Raw genomic sequence first — 18,798 nt, 5'->3', positions numbered from 1 at the left:
CTCACAGAGACAGATAAAACTGTCAGAAGAAACTAAGATAAAACTGTCAGAAGAAACACAATGATGAGGAAAAACAGAATCAAACTCTAGCCTGACAACCCATTTCCTGCCCTGGATTACAAACTATGTTCATTTTCCAATACTGGAAGTTTGTGAATTACACTACTGCTCGTACTTACTAGATTGAAGCACACTTTAAAACAGAACAAAATATGCTTCCTCTTATAAATAAGAGCCACAGGATTTTCTACATGTGGGACCTATTAAGTAGTATCACCGTTTCCTTATTTCTACTTCTTTCTGGTTCATAAAAATGTTAAATAAAAAGAAAAGAAACAAAGAAACTTCAATCCTTCAGCTACATATGAGGCTTACCGAGCGCTCGCCTACTGACAATCATCCCGTCCACGAGAGGGATGACCATGTTAAATTTTCCAGTGGCTCCTTGAATTTTTATCCGGAATAATCCAGTGTTTAAAGGGTGGATGAAGATGACAGGAACTTCTTTTTCAAGAGCAGTAGATCTTAAGAAAAGAAAAGAACACTCCTTTTACTCCAGATATTTAAGAGCTGTAGTCCCCCATGTGTGATATAAGAATACCAAGGGAACTACTGCCAGGCAGTGTTTAGATGAGCCAAGTGATCAGTCTGCTCAGAAATAATCTTTCTGGGAGGCCATGTGGAAGCCCCCCAACAACATCTGGTCCTACACGCCCATCACTCAGGTTAGACTTTTGAAGCTGACCAAAAAAAGGGCCTAAAATTGTGCTTAGAAAACCACTGGGGACACAGGGTGGAAGGAAAGGTCAGAAAAATACATCGTGGGGAATAATCAATCTAGCAGCCAGCTGCGGGACTTTCACTTAGTTCCTCCTCCTTGTAGGAAACAAAAATGGAGCTGGCCAGAGGGCAGGGAATTCTACCATGTTCAAGACGAGCACCTCAGAGCAAGGGGGAATGCAGCTTAGGCCCACTAAGGGAATCCCTGGCATCATTTTTTAGGGGCTGGGGAAGGAGGCTGGGAGCACCTTAGTCTCGGTCAGTTGCAGGTGTCCTCAGCAGGGGTGAAAAAACGGCTGAATCTTGACCCAGCCAAAGCCCTCAAAGCCTCTGAACAGGCAACAGGTGCCAAGGCAAGCAACCACACCCATAGGAGACAGAATGACACATGTGCTGAGGATATGCCAATGCATCTGGACATACCCATGTAACTCTTTGATGCTGTTTGTCAGGGTTTTGGTTTGTTTTTGTTTTGTAACACAATGAGCCTTCTTTCTAAAGTGATTTTGGCCAAAGCAACAGAGAGTCAATTTTTCAAGACATCTAATAAAAATCAATCCTATACTAATTCTGTCCCCAAGACAAATTCTAAACTTTGCTAAACTACTAGTAAAATACAAATTTTACAGTCCAAACATATTATAGCACTTTTGACCTAAAAAGTTTAAAACAACAGCAACGAAAAAAACAGCACAAGACACTTAAAAGTTCTCTTCCAAACCAGTTCAAGTAAAGTTTACCTCATGAAATCTATTCTGGTCTCTTTAGCAAGTCAGTGTCAAAAAAGGAGGTTAAAAAGGAGTTAGAAAAACAGGACTGTTCTGTATTAAAAGAGACTGAAGGAATGAGTACCGGACACAAGGCTGAAATGGATGCTGGTTTAAACAAACCAGATGCAAAGACTATTTTAGGGGAAATGGAGAAATTTGAATAGGAACTGGCTACCAAATGAAATTAAGGAATTATGACTAACTTTATTACTCTGATAATGTTATCTTTATATATTTGAAAAGTGTTAATTTTCTGAGGTGCATACTGATGTATTCAGAATGTTAGAAAATCTGTAGTTTGCATTAAGATACTTTAGCATAAAAAACAGAAATTTTAGGAATGATTTGCCCTATCCTAGAAATTTAACATGATAATGTTAAAATAAACCATCTTTCTAACGTTAGACTAAATTCATTTTATATGCAATATAAACCAGAACATGGAAAATAGAAGGAATTTACTCAAAGCTAAAATATCAAGTTTGATATAAATTATTTGTTTAAACAAAAGACAAGACAAGCAAAAAGCTTTGAGATGATAAAGCCTGTACAGACACATTTTTACTATTCTGTTTTTAATCCACTTTTGTGCATGAGCAGCTAAAATAAAAATCTTAATATTATAATAAAGTTAGTATCCTATTTTACTTAGAAATATTTTTCCATTAAATACCTCATGTGATGAAGATACTTTAACTGCTATCTATCCAGTATGTTTTGACCAATTTAACTCCATTATTTCCATATAATATTGCTACTCTATTATCACTCTTCATCAATACTTAATTGTCTCCATTTTTCCGTCTTTCTTTTTGTCTCAGATAAATGTAAAACAGCAATTAATTATGCCATTTAAAAATCCTTGCTAATTTGATCACCTTGTGCATTTATCTACAAACTTTTTTGATTCTTTCCCCATAATTATGTTTACTTCTTACTGCCTTCATCCCTTTTGTTTCATTAAAGTCACTATTTCTTAATTAAACTACAATCACCATATTATAAAAAATAGTTTTCTCTATGCTTAAAGTCAATATTGATAAACTTCAAGCAAGTAAGGGAGTACCTCAGAGAAGTGCTACTATTTGCAGTAGTTTCCACACCAGTACTGATTTCTGTCATCAGGTCTGAGAGGGGAAAGTTTTCTGGAAGAAAATCATGGCATTACATTTAATATCTCCCTTCAAGAAAACTCAATTTCCTAAACTCTTTACATAGCAGACAACAAAAATATGGACTTTGCTCTCCGAAAACATATAGTCCTAAATATTCCTCACACACACACAAAAAATCCCTCAAGGCATATTTTAGAAAAGTTCATCTAAAGCAGAGAGTTTTTAAAGAATGTAATCTATAGTCCTGGAGGGCTTGGAAAGAGCTTTAGAAATGTTAGAAAGCAACCATCACACTTTCCTATGAACTCTGAGCTGAATGAGATTCTAGGGTAAATACACATTTCTAATGTTCTTATGCAGCTTACATAAAAATCATGAGAAACATATTCATAGCGGAATCCCTAAGGACCAATTAATCTTTACAATGAAACAAGATTGTGGAAAGAGGGTGAGGAAGGTGAACTCCCTTCCTCTTTCCAGAGGTCCTGGGGTGAGTGGGAGCCACATGAAGTGGGACCAAGTGGCTAGAAACCAGTATCTGCCATACCAAGCAGACCTAAAGGCTTTGTATTCATCAGATCTTCACGACTATGAAATAAGTGCTGGGTCATTCATTTAACGGATTAGTCACCTAAGGCATAATGAAACCCAGGCTTCCTGAACTCCAGTCCCAGCTCTTGGCCACCATATAGGGCCTATGCTGCCACTCCTTTTAGACATTCAGCAAGTCACTATCATCCTACCAAAATCTTGTTTATGGACGAAGTCCTTGCACAATACCTATATCATCATAGCGTTCCACCCAGACTACAGAAACTCTTGTCTCGGGTCCGAGGGGAGGCACAGGGCGACCCTGAGGCAGCTTCTTCATTCTGGAACTGGGACTGAGCTGTATGAGGCAGAGAAAAGCAAAAAGAGGGGGAAAAAAGAAACTGGCTTAATAAAACTACAATCATACATTCATCAAGCTACCCAGTGACATAAGGATCAGGTCATGGGAAGTCACTTCTGGAAAATAGTATAAAATACATTTGCAAAAAAGCCCTTCTTTGGTTTCTCTGTTTATCAAGTCTCAAACTAGAACAAGGCAATAAAAGTCTAAAATATTAAAGTAAAAAAAAGATAAGCAATACTGAACAATTATAATTGACATTAATAAAAACAAAATTTGCATGCTATGTCTTAATGAGCACTTAAGAGGATCTGAGTCTATCTCTGTGACCAGAAGGCAGTATGTTTTTTCCATCAGAGTAACATCAATGCTCCGCCTGGGGATCTTTTCAGTGCTGAATTCTTGTCAACTGCTTTTCCTGTATCTACTGATAATGATATGATCTTTTTTTCCTTAGTTTGTGAGTAGTCTGCAAAGTATGTGGTAAATAAAAACATGGTGCTTTACCGATCTTGCTCTTCTCCAAACTGTATTCTGTGAAATCTTTTTTAAATGTAGCAACTTATGATTTTCAAAATCAGTCTATTTCAGAGAGTTTTATACAAGCTAACTTTTTTCCTAAATCAATTTTAAAGGTGAAATCCCTCCCATATTCTTTTAAGCAAACACTTACATTAAAAATAATTTTAAGTGTTCAGTTCAGTTCAGTCACTCAGTCGTGTCCGACTCTTTGCAACCCAATGAATCGTAGCACGTCAGGCCTCCCTGTCCATCACCAACTCCCGGAGTCTACCCAAACTCATGTCCATCGAGTTAGTGATGCCATCCAGCCATCTCATCCTCTGTCGTCCCCTTCTCCTCCTGCCCCCAATCCTTCCCAGCATCAGGGTCTTTTCCAATGAGTCAACTCTTCGCATGAGGTGGCCAAAGTATTGGAGTTTCAGCTTCAACATCAGTCCTTCCAATGAACAGTCAGGACTGATCTCATTTAGGAGGGACTGGTTGGATCTCCTTGCAGTCCAAGGGACTCTCAAGAGTCTTCTCCAACACCACAGTTCAAAAGCATCCATTCTTTGGCACTCAGCTTCCTTTATAGTCCAACTTTCACATCCATACATGACTACTGGAAAAACCACAGCCTTGACTAGATGGACCTTTGTTGGCAAAGTAATGTCTCTGCTTTTTAATATGCTGTCTAGGTTGGTCATAACTTTCCTTCCAAGTCCAAATTAAAATTCTTTACAATGGAAGAAAGGCTTCAGACAAGTTTGCACAACACTTCTTTGGTCTTTATTATTTATTCCATATCAACTGTCTTACATCTGTAAACTGATCCTCTACTCTTGCTAATTACTACTCGGTCATTTTCCAGTAAGGATTAGGAGGTAACACGAGGGGAGAACACAGACAAAGATGCAACATCCACTGATAAGGTAAGAAAAAAGTGTAAAACCAGAACGTTCTCTTCTTGCAGTAGCTGCCGTGTCACCTCACTCCATGCGTTTATTCATACACTGGATTATTCTTCAAAATGCTATCATGTGTGCTGTCAGACTGAAGTTGAATTTTGCATGACTAATGCTATAAAATATATACTATTGTACCTTTAGTGGATATTTCAGGGACCAAATAATAACCTATACTTGAGAAGGAATGGGTGAAAGAACCAAGCATGGAACCGAAATGACTAAACAGAGAAAAACAACAAAGATGGAATTAGAGTGAATCATCTGTTGCAAGCTGAAAAGAAGAAAATCATGAAAATTTGATTTAAAAAAATTAAGATCCTAATGAATTAGTACAGATATAATTATTCTCTAGGTTAAAGTTAAAAGCTTTTCAGGTGTGATTCTATAATTACCTAATTACCTCCATTTCACTACAAATTTCTGGAGATTAATCAACAAAGTGACTTACCCTCTGTGAGGAATTAAGATTGTCTGTGTGATTAGGGAAAAGCTCAAGTGTCAGGGATGGCTGTTTCAGAATTCCTGGCATAAGATCCATATTTGAATCACTATCTTGGTCTGAGATGTTACTTTCCAATGAATCAGCTATAGGGTAAAGAAAAATATATATAAATAAAATACTTACTACTTCATTAGAGCAAACGTATTTATTAAACTAGCTACGTTAACAGTAAAACTTAAATTACTTAAGCAAAGCTGTGCTTATAGAGCAAGGGTTGGCAAACCTTTTCTGTAAAGGATCAGGTAACAAATATTTCAGGCTTTGCTGGCTACACAGGTCTTTACTGCATATTCTTTATTTACAACCCTTTACAAATGCAAAAAACATTCTTAGTGTTTTGAATTTGGCCTGTGTGCCATAATTTGCTGGCTCCAGCTCTACTGAATTGGTGCAAATAAGCTGGGCCAGAGATACCAGGGATGGACTCAGTCCACAGAGGATGGTTGAGGCCTGGCTTCTGGAATTAAGGCAGGAGATCACAGCCTTGACATGAAGGCAAACAGCTGCTCAGACATTGACCTAGACCATGGAAGGGCCCTCCTGCGAGGGACACAACTGGCCCCAGAGAAGAGAAAGGGAGGGACTTCAAGTGCAAAATCAAGGGTCCAAGTACAAAGGTTAAGAGGCAGACAAAGCAGGGTACAGGAAAAGTCATTAGCCTAGAAATGAGAAATGTGAAAGCATGATGTGCAGCATCCCATCCTATAGACGGTCTCATGGAGAAGGTGAAGTTTTCCATCTCCTGTCTGGTCAGGCACAAAGTAATGTACTTAATTTGCAAGAAGCAAAGGTTCAAGGCAAAATAAGACTAAGAATTCAGACTGAGAAGTAGTGATCACTCCTGATCCTTGAGAAGAACACGCTTGATGGCCACCTTTTCCAGGTTGGAATTTCTCCACCTCGGTATTAGAAGACCAGGCAGGTACCACCATGAGAGCCTCCAACTGCAGGATTCTCTGGGGTTCCATACAAAGGCTCTCACATGGAAACAGGGAAGCAGGTGGGGGCTCACTCATTAGAGAGAGAAATGAATAAACTGAAAAACAGGGCTTCTAAGTATTAGTTAAACTAATCAGATTTGTTGTTGTTGCTTAGTCACTAAGTCATGTCCAACTCTTTTGAGACCCCATTAGCCCACCAGGCTCCTCTGTCCATGGGATTTTCCAGGCAAGGATTCTGCAGTGGGTAACCATTTCCTTCTCTAGGGGATCTTCCCGGCCCAAGGATCGAAACTGCATCTCCTGCATTGGGAGGTGAATTCTTTACCACTGAGCCACCTGGGAAGTCCAATTAGTCAGATTAAAGAAAGTTAAAAAAATGGGTCAAAGTGGATCTATCTCCTTTGCTATTTAAAAACTATTATTAGAGGGTCAGTCTTCTAGTCTTTTACTACCTTCCTTTAGTTACGAGGAACTAACACTCCATAGCTCTGCATAATCTAAAAGCTATCATGTCTTTGAAGCTTAAGAATGTCTTAGATGACTTCAGAATCTCTCCCAGTGCAGTAATACTGCACAAACCAGTGAATACAAAAATTGTTTCATACAAAAAAACCCAGCACCATAAAAATAATTCTCTTACTTAAGGACTCCACAGGAGAAGGAACCACAAAAGCTATTTCTGTAAGGGCATCGGCATAATACAGCACCTTCTTCTGTCCGTTGAAAATGCTAGCCCCAACATCTTCAGAGGAAATCACTTCATCTATGAATGAGAAACACTACATTACTGCTCTAAAAAGTGGGGAAAACCAGTATCACCCTGCTACATGAAATCTTAACTGGTTTAAAAAAAAAGTGATAATAAATAGAAGGTACATTTCCAACATGAACTAATGTGTAAGAAGAATAAACTATAAATGTTCATTAAATGGCTTAACACTAACTTTAAACCATAAAATCTTAATTTCACAGTTTCTGAAACTAAATCAGATCACTTCTGATTAGCAGGACCTTAGTTCATGTGTATTGGGCAGATTCAGGGAATAGTCTATTTAGAAGAGATAACAGTAATTAAAAGAGAGACCACCCAGTCCCTCTGAAGGGAGGTGGGGCAGACGTCTGTGTGTGTGTACACTTGCTCACAGGCATTTCTGTCCCTGGTCTCTCTACTGCTCCTCAGCTTTGCTTTTGTGCTATTTTCTCCAGTGATCAGTGATATAATATGAAAATGTACAGGCAGCTTTAATCATAGTATCTGCTCTAAGTCAGCAAGATAGAATTAACCAAAATAACACTCTTGAGAGCTGGTATAGTTCTCCATTAAAATGAACACAATGCCCTACAAGTAATACATAAAAGACCAACAACCTGACAAAAAACTGGGAAAAGGAAATGAACAAGTAGTTCTCGGCTAAGAAATAAAAATATGAGAAGATGCTGAAACTCAATCATAATTAAAAATAGAAAACTCCTCACCTAACAGATCAGAAGACACCTAATTTGGTGAGGAGGTAGCAAACGAAGTTTAGACCAGAGTCTAGCAAACTTTTTCTACAAAGGATCAGATAGTAAATGAAGCTTTGCATGTCATATGGTCTCTGCCATGACTACTTAAGTCTGCTGTTGTAGTGTGAAAGCAGTCAGATAATACAGGAACAAGGGTGGCTGATGCCAATAAACTTTACTTACAAAGATAGGCGTGGGCTGTAGGTGCTGGCTCCTGGTTTAGATGTTGGGCAGGCATTGTGTCTACCATGGCAGACACTGTGGTTACTGCCCCAACACTCATTCTACCCACCTTCTCGTTCACATCTCTCTATCAGGGTCATTCCACCTCTCTTGCCACAGCAACGGCTCATGGTAGTCTAATCACTGTGTATCTCTGGCTTTGGGAGAAGGGAGGTTCTGAGACCCAGCTAACCTCTCCTCTTTAGACTAGTGTGGTATGTGAATGGTTTTAGCCTGGAATGGCCTTTTTGCACTGTGAGGAAAGCAAGGATGGGACAAAACCAACACATGGAAAACAGCTAAAAGAAAACTGCAGAAAAATAGAACAGGAGTGCTGATCAAATGGCAACAAAACTGTACACTAATCTCTGGAATTTTCAGTCATATGAGGCAATAAATGACCTTCAAAATCTGCCCAGTTTGGGTCAGGTTTTCTGTTACTTGCAACCTTAAGCATCCAAGTGATACATTTATACATTTATCAACTTAAAAAATGTGCAAATCTTTTATCAGTTCTACTTGTGGGAATTTAGTTGATCAATACACTCAAGCATAACTATTAAAGGTTATGCGGCAATTGAAATCAGAGCATATTCTCATATACTTTGATTCAACCTTGGCTGAAAGCAGGAGAAAACTATGTCACAAGTCACAATGGTATTTAATGGGAAACTTAAGAGCATAATCTCGCTAACAGAGGAGCTCGGTTAATTCAAAGCACTAGACACAGGCATTCCCCACTTCGGAGAGGTATTATTAACTTTCCAGTGATTTCAAGAGCCCTTGGAACAGAAAGCTCCAGCCAGGTAGGGCAAAGGCCTTAAGTTTAAACTTATACTTGCTCTGGTACTTGCTATCCTGATTACAGTTCCTCAGGAGGATTTGTGTCGATGTGTATGAATCTCTCAGTCAGCTGTTTACTACAAAGGTTTTTATATAATGTCCTAACAGCATAACCTTAAATGATAGCCACAAAATCTAAAAAACATACCTGCTAGTAGAAAAACTATATTTATTAGACAAAGTATACTTGTTAGGAAACTACTGTTTGCTATAATTTAAATTTATTATAATATTGTTATAGAAAATGGAATTTGTTCACTCCCACTATAAAAAACTTACCAACCTTGTGATAAAGCCATTAATTTTATATTAGTTGTCATAATGTTGTATATAACATACATGTTTATATATATACATACATAATTATTCCTAATATTAATAGAAAATGTTTGGAAGATGATACAATTATTAAGTGATCTCCTGTGAGGATGAGAGGAAAGAGACTTCTCCATTCCATACCTCTGCTTGTTTGTTTTTTTTTCTTTCATAAGACTACAAATTCATATTAAAGGGGAAAAGTCAAGAGTAACAAAATAAGAAAAAACAAATGACCATATGAGATTTACCTTGTTCAGGTCCTTCACCATCATCGCAACTGTTAATAGACCAACTGGTGGAAACATGCCCAGTCCAGCCAGGGTGTTTGCCCACATCTACTGACCAGCCAAGGGAGAGCAAAAATTCTAGGAAATGTGGCTGAACATTTCTGGAAGACTCCACATTCTTTAAAATCTGAAATACATATCAATCATCAACTATAGTGAAGGAAACAAAGAGCATTCATAAAAATTCTCTTTGAAGTGTCTGATAAATTAAGGCCAAGCTGAGAATAAACTGAGGACTATACATATGACTGCTGTTAAATATGCATGCTTCTGGGTTATATAGTTCAGTTCAGTTCAGTCACTCAGTCGTGTCCGACTCTCTGCGACCTCATGAATTGCAGCACGCCAGGCCTCTCTGTCCATCACCAACTCCCGGAGTTTACCCAAACCCATGTTCATCGAGTCGGTGATGCCATCCAACCATCTCATCCTCTGTCGTCCCCTTCTCCTCCCGCCCCCAATCCTACCCAGCATTAGGGTTATATAGATCTGGGTTCAAATCCTGGCTGGGCTTTGGGCAAGTTTAACCCCACTGCTTCAGTTTCTTCATCTATAAAGTGAGTAATAATGATGGCTGTGAAGATTAAGTGAGATAAAGCAAGAAAATTCTTTAACTCTCTCCCTAGCAAAATAATTACTGAGCCAGACATGCTTACTAAAAGTAAACAAAAACCATTAGGTCCCTGCCTTCACACAGGTATGTGATTATTTACTTACAAGTCTTGACAAATGCTATAAAAAGTACAAACCTGTTAAAAATTCAATAATGACTAGCTATAATTAATAAGTGAATGGGAAAATCTTCTTCTCTGGGTTCAAAGAAGAGAATACAACCATCCCAGATAAAAATGAAGGCTCTCTCCTCTTTACCAGGTACCAAATTTAATTCCTGGGCCCCAGAAAGAAAATTCCCTTGTTCTAAAACAGTGGTTCTCATGAGGTGGATTTTGCTCTCCAGGGGACATCTGGCAATCAATGTCTGGAGACATTTTTGACATCACAACTGGTGGGGCACTGCTGGGATCTAGTGAGCAGAGGCCAAAGATGCTGCTACATGTCCTATTTTTATAGAACAGCTCCCCCAACAAGGAATTACTTGGCTCAAAACAGCAACAGTGCAGCTGTTCAAAGTCCAATGCTAGAAGAAGGAAAATAAGAAATCCTCTATAAATTAAAAATGAAATGGAGAGGGGTAGTGTGTCAAAATCACCTGGGGAATTTCTTAAACATGAGATTTTCTTAGCCTACTCCAGAACCTCTGTATCAGATCAGCCGAGATAAGATCCTGGAATTACTACTGTCAAGAGGTCTCCCAAGTAACTTTTAATGCAGCCAGCCCACAGATCACTGCTGTAGTTCATACAATGCTAACCTAATAAAGTCAAAATATGCGGTTACATCAAATACTTCTCAATCTAGTGGGCATCGTTGCCAGGCCTCATCTCTTAAACACTTCTCTTCAAAAGTGTACCTATTTTAGTTTCCCATATCCCTTCATATTCTTATAAATGCCAGGAAACTGATCTGACAGCCAGTTTTTGTTTTCTCCCAATTAATTTTTTTATTCAGAGGCGAGACTTTTAAACAATTTGAAAATGTAGCCACAATACAATAAGTAAGTTAAATTCAACTTGCAGGCCACTGACTGGCAGCCGGAAATTCATCTAAATCTTCCCTGTGGGGCTAGGGAAGGCAGGACTCAGCCATTCTAAAGGAGGCCTCTGGGAATCTTATTGTTTTCTAGTCACCCTTGGTCTCTAAAAAGCTAAGGAAACTCAACTAGTGTAAGAATTATCTCAAGGGTTTGTGTCTTCGTCTATACGTAGGAGAAAATGGCCCCACTACTCTCATATGAACCATGCATTAGACTTCCTTCAAAATAGATCCTCACCCTCTGCATTTAATCCACTTCTCTTGAGGATCTTCAAAAAAACTTGAGTCTACCAGTCTCATCCCTGGCTACCAGTAGCCTCCCAAGCTCCAAACAAATTGGAACCAATAATGAATTTTATGAAAATGAAATTCTCTCTCACCTCCAGGGCCTTTACACATGTTGTTTCTTGATTAGTGACAACCCACTTCTACCTTTTAACCTATACCTCATACATTAGCTTAAGTCTTTTCTTCCAGGAAGTCTTCTTCAAACCAGGTTAGGTTTTCATGTTACAGCTCCTATAACATGTTCCTATCAGCACACTTTATCATGGTTGCGTGTTTAATCATGTCCTTCCCTCTACACAGTAGTTCCAGAAGTCCAAAAACCTTGGAGATCTTGTTCACCACTATAACCCAAGCACCTGACAGCAAACATTTAGTAAGTATTTACTGAATCACTAACATGAAATGAGAAGAATTTTCTCCTTTTCTACTAGTGTGCCAACAATCTGAAATATGCTTCTAGTATAAGCATTTTGTAATTCTGGTAAATTTCTTCAAGTGTGTTTAATCTGATTAGCTAATGGCCTTACAATGATTATAGTGAAACTCCAAGATAATATTGTCATAGCTCTCTACACATGTGAATACATTCTGTATTTTACACATCTTCCTTTGGTCCTCTCTTAGTCACAGTTGGTAACTACCTGTCCAATCCATGTTTCAACCATTTATTTATCTCTGATAGACACTTGATCTCCTGACATTTGCTCTCAGTTTTCTGTTCTCACCTATCTTGTATTTGTCTTCATCCTTCTCCTAGTCTCTTTGTTACATGTATCCAACTGTGTTTTACTTATTCTGTTTTTATCCTTTACTTTATTTCAGATGTTCTTCTCCTACTGTGAATGCCTTGACTAGAATTATTTCCTTGTGAAATTACCTGAAAAGTGAGCTCCTCAAGAGGAAAGGGTGTTATCACTTCTACACTTGAGCACATTGAGGGAGCCATAGGGAAGATGGTCAGTAAACAGTTGTTGCCGGGCAGTAAGGCCTAACTTTAGCTTTTCATGGTTAACTTTTGTTATTTTAGTTTCCCATGTCTTAGGAATCTGAATTCCTCAAGGTAAGAAAGACATGCTCTAGCTCTTCTCTACATCATGTTCACTGAGCTTCAAATCACTCAAGGCTCTAGGCATCATAGTTTTCATTAACTCAGTTTCTGAACTGATTCACAAGAAATCTTTAAGGATCAAGAATAACTCACCTTCCACCATAGAGAAGTGCAAGTCATGTAAATTTTTTTCACTTTACAGCATAAAAAATTGCCCCCTAAATCCAGAAATCTTACCTCTTGGTTTGTTTTCTGACCTGGCTTCATATAGAAAATAAAAACTGTGTCAAAGGGACGACATGGCAAGAGATCCAGATACCCAATGTCATCAAAAAATCCAGGTATCGTGGAGTCAAGTGCAATAAGGTGAGGAGGTAGACGACTGTTTGCAGGTTCCTATCGTCAAAGGAAGAAAGGAGAAGGTATCATCTCTTTACACTATTCTAATTATAAAAGCAATATTTGCTCATGGTTTAATAAACATCAAGTAAAAAAAAATTAAAAAGTGACAGGAATAAGCAGAACCATAATCGCAAACTACAGAAACTATTTAACATTCTTGTGTACTTCCTTCCAGTTCTTTTGCCTTTTTTTGTTAAAGATGGTTGAGATCATACTATGTATTTAATTTAAAATCCAATCTTCTCTGTAATACACCAAACTTTCTAGAAAAAAATTAGTATGTATTTTATTCTTATTCATTGCTGGTGGAAATGGAAAATGGTACAGCCATGCTGGAAGACAGTTTGGCAGTTTCTCGCAAAGCTAAACATAATCTTACCATACAGGGCAGCAACTGCATAACTTGATATTTTCCCATATGAATTAAAAACATCTACTCAAAAACCTGCACACAAATGTTTATAACAGCTTCATTCGTAATTGCCAAAACTTGGAAGCAACCAAGGAGTCTTTCTGTAGGTGAATGGATAAGTAAACTGTGATAAATCCACACAGTGGAATATTATTCAATGATAATAAGAAGTGAGCTATCAAGTCACAGAAAGACATGGAGGAACCTGAAATGCAAACTGCTAAGTGAAAGAAGCCAATCTGAAGAGACTACATACTTACTATATGATTCCAACTATATGACATTTTGGAAAAGGCAAAACTGTGGAGACAGCAAAAGATCAGTAGTTGTCAGGAGTTGGGGGGATGACTAGGAAGACTACAGTGGACTTTAGGGCAGTGAAACTCTTCTCTATAGTGCTATAATGGTGGACATATGTGATTTCATATTTGCCAAAACCCATAGAACTGTACAACACAGAGTGAACATTAATGTAAACTATGGAGTACAGTTAGTAATCCATCTGATACTGGTTTGTCAATTGTTACAAATTATGTCACAACAATGTAAGATGTTAGGAGAAACTATGTGTTGTGGAGGAAGAGAGGTTATATGGAAACTATTTACACTTTCTACTCGGTTGTTCTGCAAACCTAACTGCTTTAAAAAATAGTCTATTAATTTTTATGCATTTCTTGTTTTGTTTTCCCCCTGATCCCTTCTCTTCTTTGAGATCTTGATCTTGACCAGCAGGTTGTGTCATCCATGGTCTTTTTCAGGAAAGCATCCCTCAGAGATGGCAAGGATTACCCTTTTCCTACTCCAAACAAGGGCTGAGGCAACACCCTGTCATTAAAGACACCGCTATTTCTGCAGTCAAACAGAAGAGTATTCACACTATGAAAAAAGACTACAGATAGTCTTGTGTCAATTCAGGTCAAATTTTTCCACTAAAGTCTCGTGTCAATTCAGGTCAAATTTTTCCACTAAATGAATTTTCTACAAACATACAAAAAATGTTCTGCTTTTCATTTTTCACTCTGAAATCATGCAGAAGGAACTGCAGTCTGGCAGTGTGCTACAACACATCTTATAGGACAAGGGCTCCTCATTCTTTTTTTTTAAAAAGCTACCTCATCAGCTTGTTCTTCTAGATGATCTTCTAATTCAGGAACATAACATGCATGTACTTTTTATCTCTTAATAACTTCTTAAAGTTTTTTCCTCTAGGTCTGTGTTTTTCCTAATAAATTTTGTTAGGATAACTTTTGTCAATATCACAGTTGTAACTGAGTTATTTTGCATTGTATTTCTAACTGGATATTAACAGCTACAGTCATTAATATTTGTACTTCATATGTGGTGATCTTAACTTTCATTTATTTTAAATATTCTACTGATTCTCTTTCTTGTTGTCATTCAGTAGCTCAGTCGTGTCTGACTCTTTGTGACCCCATGAACTGCAGCATGCCAGGCTTCACTATCTCGCGGAGTTTGTTCAAACTCATGTCCACTGAGTCAATGATGCCATGGTTGTCTAATTAGAAATCATATTACCTGGGAACTGTCTTTTCCTTTCCAATGGTTTCTGCCCTCTTACTTAGTTTCTTTCAGTATTTCATTGACCTTCCTGGTTTTGATATTATACTATAGTTAGGTAAGATGTTACTCACCGAGGGAATCTCCCTACACATCTTTTTTTTAAAACATTTCCTCATTCTCCATCTTATTTCCTAAATGGGCTGCCATTTACACAGATCTACATTACTGGCCCTGGTGAAGTTTTTGGCTGTTTATTCATTTTTTAAAAATCAAACTAAATATTGTTTTGCTGAATATTGACTGTTTTATTGACTGATCTGCTAACAGAATCAAATTATTTTCTTAATAACTTTACTAATATTTACCAATAACTGACTCTCCTTGCGTTCCTAGGATAAACTTTACTTGGTTGTAGAAGTTAATTTGTTTAATGTGCCACTGATTTCAGTTTTATTAGTATTTTCCTTAATACTTTTGTACATACTTTTGCATGTGCATTCTGTCAGGTTTAAGTTATTAGAGGTATGCTAAGAATCATAAAATAAATCAAGCTACTTTCTGACTTTTTCCTATGTTCTGACCCAGGTGAGAAAGTACAGGAATTACTTTCTTGAAAGATTAAACATTTCAACTACAGTAGATAACATGAAAGGAAAATTGCAATCTCAGAGATTCATCTTGTCTCGACTCAGTCCACAGCATGCAATCATTTCCTTCTGGAATATCTTTATTTACTGCTTCTACTCTGTCCAATTTACTCCACTAGGAATATCACTAATCATCTGTAAGGTTGTATCTTTGTTCCTTTCCTTCAACATTTACCACTGCATTTCTCATTATTTTCCTCTTTCTGTTCTTTCCTTCTGCATTGTAAGAGTTTTTATTTTTTACTCTCCACCATTAATTCAATTTTCTACAACGCAAAATATTTTTCATCTACATGCTGAAATCCAAACTCAAGACAGCAATGTTCCCCTCTACTTTTCTTAAAAGTTAAATGGCCTTTAAGCCAAGTAGCTGCTAGAGAGTAAGACAGGGGGCAACTTGTGCAATAAGTGACTTCTTGCCTGGCAATCTTCAGTTGGGTTTTTCAAAACAAACAGGCCTTAGTACAAATTCTAAATTCACATACATGGAAGCTATTGCACATTTTTGAGGCCCTGTTTCTACATCTGTGAAATAGAGATACCACCACTTTCCTGGTAAAATTGTTTTAATAAAATTAAGAATAATGGCAACATTTACCTTACAGGCTGGCTGACTCTGTTCTATGTACTACATGAACACCTGACACAACCACAGTGAGATGATACCCTTATCACCCCTATTTCAGACACGAGGAACTAAGACTCAGAAGTTGGGTAACCTTCCCAAGATCACACAGCTGGTAAGTAGTGACACCAGGACATAAACCAAGACAGTCTGACCCTAGAAACTGCACAACCTAACAAGTGTTTACACTCGTTCCTTTTCAAAAGTGGCATGAAAGAGCAGAGTCAACTGTAGCCCATACTTTCAGTCATAAAGTTTACTGGGGAAAAGTTTTAACGTTCTTTTTCTAACTGCTTATGGATGTCATTAATATATATAACATGAGTCCTACAGCACCTAGGATAAGTCAGAGGTGGATATATTATCAAAGCAGCTCTCGCAACAGAACTCTGAATACATTCATGGGAAAACTGTCTTGGAGCTCATATTGTAAGCTGCAGCATCAAAGAATTTTATTTCCTTGTATGAGAGGTAAGATTTTAAACAGTTTATATTTTTTTTAATTCTCCATCTTCACAAAAATGCTTTAGCTATCATCAGTTGAATGTTAATTTATGAATATATTTACTCATAGAAGTTTATAAAAATTACCTTCAATGCTTCTAAAGACAAAAATCCGAAGTGTGAAAGGAAAAGACGTGCTGTTTGGAATTCCTGGGCAGGAGGTGGGGGCTTACAATCTGTAACTGGATCAGGAAAACTTCTCTTCTGCAGTTCCTCCTCACTTTGCTGCTCAAGGTGTATTTCATAAGCGATCTGCTGGGCCATGCCATTCCTTAATTTTTCATGTCTCTCTTCTAACTGAAATAAACCGAACATTTCATTTTGGGGGAATTGTCGTATCAGGATTAATCTTAATTTTTAAATGAAAATAAGGCTACAAGCAACAAAATAGAAGATAATTTTCAGTGATCAACACTGAGCTTCAATTCAATACAACCAAGAGCAAATATGCATAAACCAAGCAAATATGTTTTCAAGTTAAAATAAAAATCCAAGAATGTCCCTACAGCCTCAAAAATTGCTCCTTTATCTCCTCGCTATAAGTGAAACCATTCTGTCTCTGCTCCCCTTTACACTGGCAAGAAAGGGGGCAGAGCTGCCATTCTCTGCCATGTCCCCTCCATCTTCCACATCATTTTCCCTCTTCTTCCAGACCCCTGCCCATCTTTGTCCTGCAATGATCTCCTCATTCTTTGAAGTCCACAACTGCATGGATTAGCTGTTATACTCTTGGGAGTTACCTCTGCTTTCCTTCTGATCTATCCTATTTAAAATTTCAATCTCTTTGGTGAATAGCCTGGCCTACATTCCTACAACTTCCTCAACCTTCACAACTCTGGCCATCCATGACAAACTCTGTACCTCAGATGCGCTGTACTTTCAAGAGCTCCGATTTTGAAATTCCTTTCTTACAGTTCACCTGTACACCCATTCTCCCTTTACCATCACTGTGGGGTAAACAACCCCTCTCTGTATTTCTCCAAGCCTTCTGGCTTCATCTATGTCCCAACCAAAACTAAACCCCCAAATCTGACATCTTAATACCCTCTTCTAAGAATATAAAATGGCTACGTTATTCCTTATGTTTCCTTATTCCCCTGGCCAATCTCCACACCACTCAAATTTTTTATTTATGCCTCTGGATAGCAAGAACTTTTGAAGAAAGTCAGCAGAATGAGTTAAGTAACTTCACTACAGATGATACTACTTAATCTAGCTGGGCTGACTATCAATTTTAAGAAGCATCTTTGCTTCCCTATGTCATTTCTAAGAACTAAGATTAAAATTTACATAAGCAGCTTTGATTTCCCTTCTTTCCACCTCTAAATGTCTCTGAACCCAAACCAACCCTCTCTCTGCTCCTATCTTACTAGAAGGACCCCTTTTCTAGATACAGTCACCGATTCTTGACCTGACTGCCTCCAGGGCCTTATTCTATTACCTATTATTTCCCCAGCCTGCCTCACAGTGTAGGCACTGACCCTTCTTCACTGGCTCCTTCTACTTTTGATTCTTCTTAAATTAAAAAAAAAAACAAAAACTAGCCTTGCCTTTCCCTCACTAGGCCATTTCCTCATTCTATTTTCTACTCTGTACCTTTTGCTTCCCTGGTGGCTCAGTGATCAAGAATACACCTGCCAATGCAAAAGATGCAGGTTCAATCCCTGGGTCGGGAAGATCCCCTAGAGGAGGAAATGGCAACCTATTCCAGTATTCTTGCCTGGAGAATCCTATGCACAGAGGAGCCTGACAGGCCATAGTCCACAGGGTTGCAAAGAGTTGGACATGACTTTAGCAACTAAACAACAACCCTTCCCTTTACTACTAACAGTTAACAGTGCAGCCTATATTCACTGCCTTTTCCTCATTTACCATTCATTCCCCAGACCTTACACTTTAATACTCCTTTGAACTTGCTCTCAAAGGTCACCAACATTTCATAACAAAATCCAGGGGCCTCTTCTTAGTGTTCCTTCTCCCAATCTCTCCAGTATCTGACACTGTAGGCAGCCTCCATACCTGCCCTTCTATTCGCTCATGCCCTGACATACCT

General features: G+C 38.1%; 1 protein-coding gene across 35 annotated transcripts in view; it reads right to left on the bottom strand.

Moving 5' to 3' along the window:
* The window catches only part of RALGAPB (Ral GTPase activating protein non-catalytic subunit beta), a 121,605-nt gene that overhangs the window by 4,210 nt on the left and 98,597 nt on the right, over positions 1–18,798 (bottom strand). For all 35 annotated transcript variants that reach the window (XM_081557158.1, XM_081557150.1, XM_081557160.1 and 32 more), the window contains 8 exons: positions 16,833–17,042; positions 12,872–13,030; positions 9,607–9,772; positions 7,110–7,232; positions 5,475–5,611; positions 3,446–3,554; positions 2,617–2,695; positions 376–524 (listed from right to left, as the gene is read on the bottom strand). In XM_081557158.1, coding sequence (XP_081413284.1) covers positions 376–524; positions 2,617–2,695; positions 3,446–3,554; positions 5,475–5,611; positions 7,110–7,232; positions 9,607–9,772; positions 12,872–13,030; positions 16,833–17,042 — 1,132 coding nt within the window. The remainder of the gene's footprint in view (positions 1–375; positions 525–2,616; positions 2,696–3,445; positions 3,555–5,474; positions 5,612–7,109; positions 7,233–9,606; positions 9,773–12,871; positions 13,031–16,832; positions 17,043–18,798) is intronic.

Source organism: Giraffa tippelskirchi, chromosome 13 (assembly GCF_054371585.1).
Source record: "Giraffa tippelskirchi isolate mGirTip1 chromosome 13, T2T-mGirTip1v1.2.pri, whole genome shotgun sequence".
Classification (NCBI taxonomy): domain Eukaryota; kingdom Metazoa; phylum Chordata; class Mammalia; order Artiodactyla; family Giraffidae; genus Giraffa; species Giraffa tippelskirchi.
The sequence above is the reverse complement of the archived record's forward strand: the minus strand, read 5'-3'. Positions and strand labels throughout refer to the sequence as shown.